The sequence below is a fragment of the Syngnathus floridae genome, chromosome 1 (assembly GCF_059516105.1).
Source record: "Syngnathus floridae isolate MCC-2025c chromosome 1, RoL_Sflo_1.0, whole genome shotgun sequence".
In the NCBI taxonomy this organism is placed as follows: Eukaryota; Metazoa; Chordata; class Actinopteri; order Syngnathiformes; family Syngnathidae; genus Syngnathus; species Syngnathus floridae.
The window spans coordinates 16492302-16507132 of record NC_142413.1 but is presented as its reverse complement, the minus strand read 5'-3'; the positions used below and the strand labels follow the sequence as shown (position 1 = coordinate 16507132).

The 14831-nt window shown below is 39.4% G+C and overlaps 1 protein-coding gene across 2 annotated transcripts in view; it reads right to left on the bottom strand.

The window, feature by feature from the left end:
- Positions 1 to 7651: 7651 nt before the first annotated feature.
- tsc22d3 (TSC22 domain family, member 3) overlaps positions 7652 to 14831 on the bottom strand; it is a 28271-nt gene continuing 21091 nt past the window's right edge. The window contains exons 1-3 of one of the 2 annotated variants that reach the window (XM_088379045.1): positions 9975 to 10286; positions 9548 to 9599; positions 7652 to 9088 (exon numbers count right to left, since the gene is read on the bottom strand). In XM_088379045.1, the coding sequence (XP_088235171.1) occupies positions 8831 to 9088; positions 9548 to 9599; positions 9975 to 10099 (435 nt within the window). In that variant the 5' untranslated portion in view covers positions 10100 to 10286 and the 3' untranslated portion in view covers positions 7652 to 8830. Of the gene's footprint in view, positions 9089 to 9547; positions 9600 to 9974; positions 10287 to 14831 lie in introns of those variants that run through there. The other variant, XM_088379037.1, reaches the window with a different exon arrangement.

Genomic DNA, 14831 nt, shown 5'->3' with positions numbered 1-14831 from the left:
GGTTCGGCAATACCGCACACTACTGTCTGACTAGCTCAATGGAATATGATCCTTTGCGTGCCTGCTCCCTGGAACATTTTCCGGCTACATTTAAAAGTCTGTTTGGATTTGATTTAATGACAGCTTTTATTGCAAAATGAAAAACAAAAACACAACGCTGAATTTTAAATTAGCTCAGGCATCTTAATTAAAAATAGTTCCTCTGGAAGATATAAAACTCAAGCAAGTGAAACAAGGATAGAGAGGAGAAAAATGAAGTTAAATAAACAAACCTAACCTAATTCTGTTTTTTAGAACTCACATCAAATAAAGGCGGACTACATTTCCACTTACATAAGAATCCAAATTCCACATGTGGCTGCTATGAATCACACGGGAAGCTAAGATGCCGTTTGACCTCTTTATGCAGACCAGACCAGTCTCATCAAAATCCAAACACAAGACAAAATCTCAATCGAGTAACAATTTCTAAACAGGATTTATGATCAACCCAATCATTTTTCGCATGCTGTTTATTTTGTAATATAACTAAAAAGCAAAAGCATTTGCATTCAGGAATCCTTGTACATATTGTAATCATTACCTTGAATCCATCTGTAATTTTTGTATGAGATTAATCTAATTATATTTCTGTTACGTAAAATGCATGCAAAGGAATATGTGGAATGACTCCAATTTTGTTATTAACTGAATGTTTCTCTAAGCATGCATACTGTAAGCTAATGACTGACAAATGTGTGAAGAGGTGTGTGTTTGAGCTTGCATTTATGCATACGATTGTGTGGTGAATCAGTAAATGCTCATTTTGGTCTCAATAATTAAATCTACAGGTGTTACACAAGCATTGTGGTCTTACCCTTTCCTTTCTACATTGGCTCCAGCAACACTGTTTGACAACGTGAGAGAAAAAAAAAGACTGTAAACATTGTTCTGCTGACAAGCCAGACAGACAAGCACAAATGGTTGTGAAGGGTGCCTTTGTCAATTGAAAGTAACTTACCTTGACCCACATTAGGCAGAGGCACACTGTTAATCAGCCTCTGGGGTGGTAAATCACTATCTAATGCAAACACATCATAGCTTGGCAGGACATAAAATAAGCACCAACCACAGCTTTTGGTTTTAAACTCTGAATGCCCTGACCTGGCATGACTCCTTGGTTATCTCAGAATATTGCTTCACATATTGATGCTAGAAGAGTCAATGAATTGTGTTAAGAGTGAACCCCTACATACCCATGTGATGCACAGACACATTATTTAATGAGGTTTTTTTTGTTCAATATATCTTTTTTAAAAGCATTTTTTTTTGTTTGAAAAGCAAACCATTTTTTTCACAATTTTTCAATCATTTGGGGGGGGGGGGGGTTAAAATGGTGATTCATATATTTTTCCAATGTATTCATAATGGTAATTATTTTTACGCTGATTTTTGCTATTCAAGGATCAGCCCGGTCGCAATCCACTGTGAACAGCGGATACTCATACAAGATCCACGATCAAGGTAGTCCATCCATCCATCCATCCATCCATCCATCCATCCATCCATCCATCCATCCATCCATCCATCCATCCATCCATCCATCCATCCATCCATCCATCCATCCATCCATCCATCCATCCATACATACATACATACATACATACATACATGCATACATACATACACACATACACGTATGTACTGTATTTCAACTACTATTAGTATTTCAAACAATACAAAAACAAAATCCAGCTGTGAAGACATTCATTAGTCAGCATTTGGCTTTCTCCTTGCAATTTTTTGCAATTATACATCAATGTGAACGTCAGTGTGAATGTTTGTATGTTCGGTGAGGGTTTATGCCGCCTCCGGCTCAAAGTTCATTTATATGGCCTCCAGCTCACCTGCAACCCTTGTGCTAGTGGTATAGAAAATGGCCGACTAGACATATATTCTTATGATGTAAAATACAGTTTACTCAATGGAGATTGTGAAATACTGCCCTGAGAGGTTTAATGTTACCTCGCCAACCAGCAGATTTGCTCTCGTTTCAAAAGCGTGTCAGTCAACAAGGTAAAGCTGCTTAAGAGTTCATGAACTGTTCTTATTTCGCTGTGCCATAGTTGTGTATTTGTCAGTTGCTGTTCAGTCAGACACTTTTCAACAGTCTTTACTGTTACTGTGATCGTTTCATAAGAGGTGATATATGTTTCAACACTATGCGTCTAACCTTGAATTTATGATTTCTAACTATCCGAACAAATTAACACATTGACACATATTCCACTCAGGTGTTTTGTAATTTCTAATAATCACCACCATTTATTTAAAATGGAATAATTAGTGTCTACATTTGGAACGACTAAGACATTTAAACTAAGATTGGTCTAGCAAAATGTGTGTCAATGTGCCAGCAAGTGATGGTCAGAGATGACCTCATGAGAATTCAGATGGAAATTGCACAAAGCACATTCATCATAGTTCCAAATACCCTGTAAAAAAATAATATACGTATTCATCCATTTTCTATACTGCTTTCCTTTACAAGCTATTGCAGCTAACTTTGACACATCCTACTGTACGACAGTTCTATGCTTTTTTTTTTCTTTTTTTGGACTTACTGTACCTGCAGGCCGTTGTCACATAGTTGGCCAAAATAGAAATAATTTAAACATTTAAATCGGGAAATGGCAATAAACACAATATCATGTTCAAAACAGTCTATTAAAGGGACCTGATGTACTCCCATGGCGTCCTTTCTCTGTAGACCATTTATCATTATTACTGTTAGTCAGCTTTGAAGATTCTGAGGTGTTGATTTTCCTTGGGGGAGTTCACGTCGGCAACTAGCATTCCCAGCTGCTTGGTTTTGAGCTGACGGAGTGCCTGGGAGGAAGACGCAGCGTGTGGGAGTGCATCATGGAATGATGCCTTCGAGAAAGCAGACATACTTGAACTCATACGCCAAGTGCATAGTGTACATTCTCATAGTATTGAAATACAAATCAGCACGATGCAATGAGTCACCGGGTTGTAGGAGCAATTGAACTCGAACACCAAAGCAGGGGAGTGTCCTTTCTAAATCATTAGCCCACATTATAGTCTAAAGTACTCATTTGTTTGCAACAGTTCCATTTTAATTGCACAATTTTACATCTTGCTGTCCTTTGACTTTTTGTATTCCAACAAAAATCATTTGTTATGCCCTATAAAACTTTTTAAACATAATGTAAGCTGGAACAAGGATGTAGTTAGTTGAATTGCTTGGATTGGTTTCCGACACTTTTGGTGAGATCATACATTTACATGACCACTTGTTGCTATGCAGAGCTCATAAGCCTAAAACCGTGTCACCCAATCGACCAACCAAAACACTGGCACATCCAATCACACTCAATAGATTCTGTTCAGACAAATTAAGATCTAGCAGCACAAAAAAAACAATAAAAGAAATCAAACAAACATGGGATAGGGTATATTACAAGAGTGTGAAAAAGTTTCATGAGGCAGATTGAGATTGTTATTAAATTGGTTACAGTGACTAGAAAACGGATGACAGTATATTACTCTGAATGATGACCCAATTAAACTAATGGAACTCTGCAATAAAGCAAAAAATACCCTGAAATGTGAAATGACAGATAGCAAACTTGGTGGTGTGTTTGTTGGTGCAATTTGAGCTTGATACACACATACTATTTTTGTCTGTACTGTAGACCATAATTCTAACTTGGCTTGGACTCGCTTGGAGCTCTTCAAACGTGGTGATAGGAAAAAAGAAAAAGGGGAATGCAGAGTGTGAAGTTAAAAATAACCATGTGCTTTTCTGCACATGGCTCCAAATCAAACATATGTCCCACTAGGATCGCATACAAAAAGCAAAAACAAACTCAGCAGCAAAACACAAGTCGCCTGCACATGCACTGGTAACCTCCCACCGTGAGACTGTTATGCAATGGATGACACAGTTGCCCTAATAAGTGATTGTTGTACAGACCTCTTTTAGCTCAGGCAGGCACAGGCTAGACTCTTCACATAATTGGAGTTGTGTTGTTTGCTACAGTCTATGACTCTGCTCGATCTGATGTGTGGTATGGTGTTGGGATGTGTGCAAAATACACAGAGCCTGACAGTAAAAACACACAATGTTACATAAAAGTGTGCATGTCTCCCCTGCGGCACATTCTTCACACCTTTTGATCACCCCACCCTGCTCCAGTGAGTTGTGTGTGCCACAGTGTCTGCTACGCTGCTACAAAAAACGGTTCGGAGTGCTTTCTAAGATGTCATGACATGGCTGCTATTGCAGTTTTTTTCTCAGCCGCCTTGATACATTTCTCAGATCAGTTGCAATTTGCAAAACACTAAATGCAATTCTCATCATGGGTTCCCTGAAAAAACCTATTTTTTTACTCCAAATACTCAATCACTCAAAATTAAATATTGGTGAAAATTTCAGTCTTTGTGCCATTGTGTGAGGACAGATGAGGCAGTTCAACGACCTGCTCTTTTGAGGTGTGGCCTGCCACTCAGGTTTTGATGACAAATTGAGTATTCTAAATTGATAATTATACCTTTGTGTATGTGGGCCATAGATAGCAGGAGACTATTTCATAGTTCAATTTTCAAAATTTGGCAAATTTCCAGTAAACTGGCTGATCATTGGTTGATCTGACATACGTATGCAGAAACACATTAAAAATAAACCTGGATGTTTTGACGTGTTATCTAAAATGGAAAATAATAGATGTGAATTGCAAGGGGAAAAAAATACACTGATGCACAATATCTATTTAGTAACACGACATTTGACTTCCAACAATTGTGTCAAGTCATACACAAGTGGATGATTTAGACTGCATTCTACATGCATTTATGTAATGTACTCCTCATTTCATTGCGATAAGTCTTATGTGGGTTTTCTCAGAAAACTCCCACTGGAGAATTGTGTCACAGATGCTCATGTGAAGTCTTAAGTTATAAATCAGTGCTGGTGCTGAAAGACTGTGTACATTTCTTGACCTCCTCTCACGTGTTAACAATGTAGATTATGCCTATAACCTTCTCAAAGATGCATAGTGGTTAAAAAACAATTCATTATTAAGATGTATGTTAGATGAAGTAAACAAAATAGATGAGTCAAATAGATGAATAGTTTTAGAAGAAAAATAGAAGTTGTGCCTCAACTAAAAGAATGCTTAATAATTGACTGTGACAGAGATACGTTATATAACAAAATGCTTATCAGTGTTATTTGTGTGGAATTGAAAGATGGTTCTAATTCATAGAAAAACTGGAATGAAAAACCCCAAAAGAGTAATATCATTAAAGTTGAATTGTTGAATCAACTTGATGAAGTGCCGAGCCAGTATATTGTTTTTTTTTCTGTGTTGCAACGGCCTTTGTCCAGACGTTGCACTGTGAAAGAAATGCAATTGTTCCTTTAACACTCTACATGAACTACAAAATCAGATTTGACAAAAGAAAATGCATATGGAGAACATGTATTGGACCTAACCTCAACTATTTTAAATGTAATGGTCACGACACCTTGTCTCTTTACTTGGCCGGTCCCTCTCCAGAGGCTAACATTCTAACCCTCTAACAGTCCTGTCGACAGACACAACAAGGAGCTCTTAATGAAGACAATTGACATGTTAACAACAGTGACCCCTCAGTTTGAAGACTACAGAGAGCAATTGTGGCTCATTTTCAGATTATGTAACCAACTGCATTTGCAGTCCTTTTGAACCTCTTTACTTAGAACCTGGGCCAAATCCTTACTCATATTACAAGAAATGCCATCTGCATCCAAAATGTCAACAAACATTTGTTTTTTTGTGATCTAACTTTTTTCAACAGTGACATTTCAGGGGAAGCAAAAGTTGTGATGGTCCACCCAAAAGAGTAAATTCTCCCTCTGCGTGCGAACTTAACCACATTGAGGAAAATGTATCCCAGCGCAAGGCTAGAATTTCCATCCGAAACAGATGTGGGTATGATGATTGGTAGCCTTTTTTTTTTTTTTTGTATTGCATAAGACTTGAAATCCAAAACAAACTCGTTTCTTTGCCACTTGATTGTGGGCAAAGTTCAATCGAGTGTTTCTTACAATAATCATAGTTCAAGATCTTTTCAATTTCTGTTACAATGTCTTATAATCAGGACAAAGTACCGCTGTTGTTGCTGTGGTGACCCGAGTCCCTACCAGCTGACTCAACTCTCATGTTAAACACAAACACTGCAATGAAAAACACTTGTGGATTGGTCGTTTTGCATGTTTGACCATTTGCTTCTAAGCTGCAAGCTACTTCCCGGGTTGTGGAAATTTAAGTAAAACATTAGACTGTCTCAATTTTGAGGCCAACTTTTGTATATAGGGTTAGGCAAAGGAAGTAAAGGAAAACCTTCATGTTTGACTTTAGTTTTTAGCAAAAGTGAAATGTTTTTTTGAAAAGCCAATGGAATCTTGGTAAGTTTCTAGTGATTTTCTAAAACAGAATGTATCCAAAAACGAATCTACAAAGACTGGTTTGGTTTAGGCTTCCTCAAGCAGAGTCAATATTCAATACAAACAACTGCTCCTCCCGTTTGCTAATTTAAACAAATAATCCATCCAGGTGCTTATTAAATAAGAGCCCTGAATATTACTCATTAGTTTTGTCACAATACACAAGTTTCAACCCAAAAAATAAAAATAAGGACATTGTGTTCACTGGCTGGTGATTTGATCCACGGAAGTTATTTTTGTCAAGCTGTCAAGTCCCTGTGCTCACAGTGCTGGATGGAGGACAGTCCTATGTAGGAAAGCCACAACATATCAAGTTACACATAGGCTGCACTGACTGTCTGCCAATACGTCTGAGGGAAAATGCTACTGGGGACAAACGACCAAGATTCCAATCTACTGGAATCAGCATTACTTCACTATCATTAGTGGCCACACGGTTTCTCACACCACTGGAAACAGAAACTGGTTTTGGAGATTGCTTTCACCAATACTCCACGCCTCAACATTGTGAGACGTGTCTGTGCAAAGTTTGAAGAGCAATGCAGGCTTTTGCTTTAATGAAAGCACATTTGTCCCGAGCAGGAACCTCATGGCCTTGTGCGTCACCAGCCTGCAATTTACACATCACATGCTTTTTATTGTCAGACAGCCAGTCTGTAGTTCGCAAAGTTGTTTACAAATACACATCAGTTTGCAGACTTGTCACGATGGAGTTCCTACGACCAGGAATGTACACTTTGTTTTGCCTTTAAGGACACTGAATGTCACTGAACTGCAGTGCTGATTTATTTCACAACCTTAGCAACGCAAAACGAAGTCAGCATGATTACACTTTTCAATTTTCCTGGAAAACGCGTTCTTTTAAATTTAACACACAAGACTATAGTTTGGAAAGCAATCGAAGAACAGATCAGATACATTTATCCTGTGTTTACTGTCAACTGGATAAAGTTACTGAATAATTTCATTAGGCCAATGAACACTTGACAAAATTGTTAGTTCTGTCAGTGGTAATAATTTAGCAAAACTATTGTGCGTGTAGTCAGAGTGCATCTCTATATCACTGCTATCACACAGAGGTGTTTTTAATGTTTTCATCTCGGGTAAACAAAAGTATTAAAACACCAACATGGGGCAAATTAAGACAAGTAGACCGTGTTTGCGTTCTGTAAACATAAGGTTTATTGCAAATGTGTAGTTGTATCCAAAGAGGGTAGCAAACAAATGTTTTGTGGATACCTTACAGCAACAATACCGTTATCTTTACAAAACACAGAAATCTTTAGGACTAACTAGAAGCAAGACTTCTCCTGTGAAGTTTTAACCCATGATCCTGCTGGTTGGCTCTTCTTTCTGCTGTTCTTATTTGAAAAAGAAAAAAAAAAAAAAAGTCTTTGGTAGTTCAAAAACAACAATCAGCAGAGTTTGAAGTAGAAATCTGTTTCTCTTACAGGCACTGTTGTCATGCCATCGTTTTAAGTTGGCATCAGGGTAGCAACACAGCAGATGCTATCATCTGAGATACCGTCCATTGCTTCCTTGTTCACCCGGCGATTTTACTTTACGCCTTCAGTGTCAGGAAAATAAACTCCAAAGAGCATTTATTTTACAAAACAACTGATTTTGTCAATAATAAAACAAACAACGAACAAAAAAAAACAAAAACAAAACAAAAACAGAATATGGCCGGATGAATTTCCCACATGAGCAGCAAGCCCCAACTGCAGACAATACAACAGATTATTGATCAGTACAGTATATGAATCAATTCACCAGCTTGATTATACTGCTCTAAGCTTCACCTCTGCTCATCCTGTTGATTATTTTGGTTTAAGTACATCAACGCGTAATACACGGAGGATAAGTCCTTGTTAATGTGGACGTGGGAATCCTTGAAACTAGCATTTGGACTTGGAACTCAACCAGGAACTGGGGACTCCCCACTTGTTAAAACATCTTAAGCGGGCCGACAGGAAGTAGCCTCACGCGTTCCAAGTCGGCGCCGGCAGGACCAGCCCAAACGAGAGCAAAAGGACAGTCGCTGGTAACCTTCCGTCTGAAAGCAAGCGCTCAATCGTGTCCAGCGGGCCCGCTCTTGATTCGGTGTCTGGCAGAAGACACTGTTGGACGGGATCAGAGGACAGCCCTGACACAGCACCGGTCTGACTTTTTGTGCTTATCAGAGTCAAGTGTTTGTCCCATCGAGCATTTGCGGCCACAAGGCCATGCCCTCATTGCCACGACAGTTTTTCAGCGGCAGCAATTGTGTAGCGCAATAACATGGAGGTCCATTGCTGAAAAGGGACAGTGGCTCTGCCCGCCCCAAGGCAGAGCCACTTACACAGCAGAGCCAGTATTGCGGCTACAGGTCTGCTGCTCCGACGTCACCTGCACGCTCTGATTGTCCAATGGGAGGAGAACATCTGTGGGGATTCGCGACTGGAACTTCTCCAGCTGCTCCGGACTGGCCAGGTTCTTCAACAGGTAGTTCTCTCTCTCCAGCTGGTTGTTCTTTTCTGCCAGCTCCTTGATCTGCTCCTTGAGGATCTCCACTTCCTCCCGCACGGCGTACATAAGATGGTTCTTGACCAGGTCCTGCAATGTTCGGGGAGGGAGTTGGATCAGCCATTAGTGTTCATGACGATCCGCAGTACCAACGTGTGCATAAATGGGCATGCGGATAATGACTATGCAGTACAATGCAATTTTCCCCCATTGTGTTGTTTTACGGGTTGGAATTTCAAATAAGAATCTGAACACAATCAATTTTTCCAGATAAGGGATAACTAAACTAAACAACATATTAAAAAAAAGTAATGTTTTCTTATATAACTGCAACTTAAGATGACATTATTCTCAGTTTACATGATAGAAACAAAACAACTCCTGCTTGCATTATGCATTTTGGGGCATGTTGGGCAAGTTAAACTTAACACTAAAAAGAGCAGTCGGTGGTACTGCAATAGTAGTAAAAGGTCAAGGTAAGCAAACTTTGTAGAATTGCATAACATGAAGCACTTGTTTTGAGCGTGTGTTTGTTTGCAGCAAGCTTACCATTGCCTGCTCTATCTTGTTGTCAATGGCCACCACGCTAGCACCAGAGGCACTGCAAAACAAAAAGAGTAACTGTTAACTTGGAATCCCCCACAATAGTAGCCTTACACGAAGACAACATGTCACCCCAGAGTACTTCCAACATGCATCGAACAGTATAGCAGCCAAACGACCACAAAGAAACACTGCAGACTAAAGAAGACATTTTGTTCGGTTGGCTGATTTCATGTCGGTCGCACACCGTGCCCTAAATTATTTGCAGCATATTTTTGGGAGCAAATATCAAACAAGCAGCTGTAGACACGAGCATTGCTGCCTTTTAAGATTTTCCGGAGACCGACATTGTTGTTTTTGCAGCACACAAAACGCCTTACTTTTTTCTTTAGGCTACCGTGTTCCAATATCGTGCGTACGTCGTGATGTTTACCTGTTGTCAAGTTTCACTGACACGACATCTCCTCCGAGTAGCGAGGAGAAGAAAGATATCGAGAAGTTGTGCAGCTGGTATACGGCCACCTCCATCGACGTTTTAGCGAACATCTCCGTGCTCATGTTCAGTGCCAGACTCGTTTGAAAAATGCTTCTCGCCACGTTTGCGAGTAGTTTGTGTCTACTAAAATAACTAAATAAGTCCTCTTTGATTCGGTCGAAGCACCACCTTCCAGGGTAAGTGCGGTGTCGTGATCTTTTCAGCCTCGCTTCCTTAGTGAGCGACTGTCTGGTGTGCTATTTTCTGCACCCGACCACTATATAAACGCCCTGGGTCCGTGACGTCAATGACGTAGGAATATTTTAGTCAAATTAGCTGATGGATTTTGTTTTTCTTGAGGGAGGGGGGGGAGGTGCATTTCAGTGTCCTGGGGGAAAAATAATAACCTAAGCATTCCTATCTTCAAAAACGCGGACTTTTGGATATTTAATCTAAATGTTTTCAATGTATCATTATTCATAGTATTTCTGAATAAATAATCAGAATTAACAGACATTGCATCTAAAAATGTGCAAATGTTCACACTTCGCTTGATAGAGCCCACATACTATTAAAATTCATACCACACTTTGAGAATCACTTATTTAGTTAGTGCAGTGATTCTTAACCTTGTTGGAGGTACCGAACCCCACCAGTTTCATGTGCGCATTCACCGAACCCCTCGTTAGTGAATTTATTTATTTATTTATTTATTTATTTATTTATTTTAAATTCTAGACATATTTTTTTTTACTGGTGCACAAAATGAGCCATGCATGAACATCACCTTGTTCAAAGAACAAAACCAACACAATGCATGAACTCACAACAAATTACATACTGGTAAATCAGAATTTACACAATAAATCAGGTTTGTTCGGACCTCCTCAGTGGAGGCTCTGTCGAACCCCTGAGACCGACTCACCGAACCCCTAGGGTTTGATCGAACCCAGGTTACGAACCACTGAGTTAGTGCCTGTACAGTTTTAAGATTATTGCTGATTAGACATAAATAATCAATTTATGCAACTATAATATTGTTACAATGAGTGGAAAAAGTGGGAAGGCGAATATTAATGGTACTGGCTTGTAATGACACAATGGCATAAACAGATCTTTATTAAACAATGCACAGTTGGATTTGGTTTTATTATTTATATAAACGCTCTATGCAATTCAGTATTGGTAACAAAAAGGTTTTAATTTGGACAAGCCAACACAGTCATTTGTTGTTGACAAAATTTCACACTGTATTTATTTCATATGTGATGGTACAGATGAACGCGTCTGCCCAAGCCACACATACATTTTGTCATACAATAACAATACTCGTTTGCAACGGAATGTACCGTACTGCATGCACCAAGTGCAACGTGAAGGTACTTTTCCATTCTATCTTGAGGAAAAATTTCCCCCCTCACTGTCTGCATTTTATGGGCCTCTAGTGGACAAAAAGTATACCACAACAGGCAAAACGTGCAGTTCTATGGTGAGTTTTACGGACATAGGAATTTTCCATGCGGCTGTTACTGAATCCATAATGAAAAACTACCGTCTTTTCCAGGTTTTGCTTTTCCATAGGGTTTATTTAAAGAATCAAAACAACTTGTTTATGCAGACCAGCCATATGGAACTCGTGTGTATTGGTAATATGTTAAATCATATAGAGAAATCAGTTATGTGACCTTTGGACATCACGTCATTGGATTATTACTATCAGTACCAAACCTCATGCACAATGTGAAAACGATTTTAGTGGTACATCTTGTCCACAGAGTACACAGAGGGGAAAAAAAACACACCTGTTGCACCCCCCCCCACACACACACACACCCACACACACACAATGTGCGCTCATAATGATTGTGCAATACAGCTTGTTTTCACACAGACCTTAAATAAGTGCCTGTGTATGACATAATGTGTGTTCCTGTCCTAGCTTTTAATTTGTTGCTTGTAATGAATATATTATGTTTCTTTTAGGTTTTTGTATGATGCCAGTTGTTCCCAAACGCCACATACAGCATTGTCAGCAAATTATTTGCTTCGATTTTCGTCTGCAGTTTTACAGTACACTCACATAGGATTGATTGAATCTAGGAATTGTGTTGTTTGAGTGGAGACAGTCCACAATTGTCCAGGAGTAATGTGAGGAAACAAATAACATTTCATGCGGATTATCTGTAAAATTATAATTCAACTAATGGAATTCTGCAAAATGAAACACACCCTCAATGCATAGATTTGCCTCGTCTCATTAGTGGCAGAAAAAAAAACATTGCAGTCCAAACAAGTGTAGTGTGAGGGTTGACTTTTGATGAGTTTGTGAGGTTAAAGAGAGAGCCCACTTGCTGAGTCATAGCCAGGACTCAAAAGGCCGAAGTCTGTGACAGTACAGCTGTCAGCTTTGATATCTCGCTCTGTTCTTGGGATGAAGGGCTTATCTAGGTCGTCACATCAATTTCCTGTAGTTGGTTCAGGATGCGCAAGAAAACTACAGACTATAGGGAATATCTTGGTACCGTTAAGTTATTCCCAATACGCTAAATGCAGGACAGCAACATACAAACTGAGAAATGTTTCAATAGAATAAATGCTTTTCTTTAATTATGACACTCACAGACAAAATCCCTCATCCTTAAAATGTTGCAGCCGTTCTATGTTTAGTGTGTGCAAATCTGTTCAAAAGCTTGCAAGGACGGGACCTTTTCCATCAAATGTTCCCTGTGCTATAGCCAACTAAGTTGTATAACACTGTGATTCATCTTCACCAATAGCTGAAGACGACTGGGGCGGAACCATAACATCAGTTTCCCAGCTCGAGGAGCACTTTAGGGCCAGAAAAATAAGAATGCACAACACCATTGCATACTGCAAAAAAGTCATTCACGTTCACAAAAGAACACTATCAGAAAAACATCGCTTTTCCATTTCCACCTGTACGTGTTTGAGTACAGAAATCCTCGAGGCTTACCAAAGGGTGTCTGAAGGGAACACTAAAGTTATAACTATTTGTGCACTCTATAAATAAACCTTAACCCATCTTTCTTCAAAATACTCTGAAGTTGAACATTCGTGACAAAGATTCGCATCTCTGTCAGACAACAACCGTCTACTCACAACGATCAGCCACAGAACTTACCGCCGATCTGGCCTCTTGAACAGACTTGGTGAGTATGGAGGTGAATAGCTGAAAGGTCTGTCTGTCATGATAGGCAAAGTGCTGCAAGTGACAGCCAAATCTATGGGGCGGTTCAGCCAGGTGGAGGCCACAAACTGATGAACGTTGAGGTAAATTTGCATCGCAGCGACATGTGTGACGCTGTCCCATGGTGGCCTCCAAGTAAGGCAGCACCCCTTTGACTGCCGCTTGTTCCCACAATGGCACAATGGCACAATTGAGAACAGGCAACATCTCTGGACATGCCGTCATGAGGGTGCGTACAATGCTTGAACTGACACGCCTGTGATGTGCCCTGCTCCACAACAACTAGCAAACAAAAAGTTTATGTTTGACATTACCCAAGCAGCTATTTTTTATTCATTCTTTTACATAACAGCCCCGGGTCTTATGTAACCAAAATGTTTTACTTATTAACCCCCCCAACACACACACACACGCACACACACATACACACACACACACACACACACACACACACATACACACTTTTCTTCTTCTTTTGTCTATTACCATTACTTTTTATTTCACGTCTATTACAAACTGAACAATCATTTTTGGATGAATTAGATAAAGTGAAATTGGATGAATTCCTGCAGCACCTTGCACGGACGGCACCATGGTTGGCAATCACTGCTTTGGTTTTTGTATGATAATGGCAGACGAGCCTGAACACCTCACTTCAATGTTAACATTGGGTAACTTTCACTTTAACCCTTCAAAAGACACTCAAAGTGTTACTCTCATCTTTTTGTAATGGATTTTTAATAATAACAGAAGAAGCCTATGATTTCTTTTTCAATATGACCTGTCTTTGATAATTGGCTGGGAGAAAACACCTAATAGTGTCTCAAACTACTTTCATGAACCAAATGCAGGTTCTTGTTGCCGAAAAGGATGACTGACCATGAGAATTCACGCTCATACAAAAGTAACCAATCAACAGTTGAGCCTGTTATAACTACCGTAATTTCTGGACTAATAAACCGCACTAGCTAAAATTAGGGGGAAATCCTGTTTTGTTCATATGTACGTAAAACGGACTATAAGCCGTATGTGTTTTAAATGAAATGTCCTCATTTTTCTTCTTCGTCTTCTTCTATCTACCTATATTACCAAAACAAATCATTTTACAATGTAATAAAAGATCATGAAGAATCTATAGACAAGCCGCATTGGACTATAAACCGCAAGAGTCAAAGCTTGTGCAAAAAGTAGAGGCTTATAGTCTGGAAAACACGGTGATAACAATGTACAATTTGGAACCATGGCCCAGCTACGTTTGTCATGATAAAATGACTTTTACCGCAACATAGAGCACTCTACTAGTCTTAATAGAGCTATTTATTATTATATAAGACCAACTCTCAAAGATGACGGCTTTGGCCAAGTTTGGACGCAGTTAAGTGATTGTACTAATGATCCAGTGGGTGTGCTGCAAAATATCAGGCTAATCTGGCTCGATTGGGAATGCTGACTTAAACAGCAGGAAACTGTTCAGTCATTTTACCATTCCAAGTGTTCAGATTCAAAATACCCATCCAACTTTAATTTTAGTTTTCAAGATTTTTCAATTTGTCTCATGAATGTGTTATGAATGACTGAATGATTGAGTGAATGGTGGTGGTGGGTGG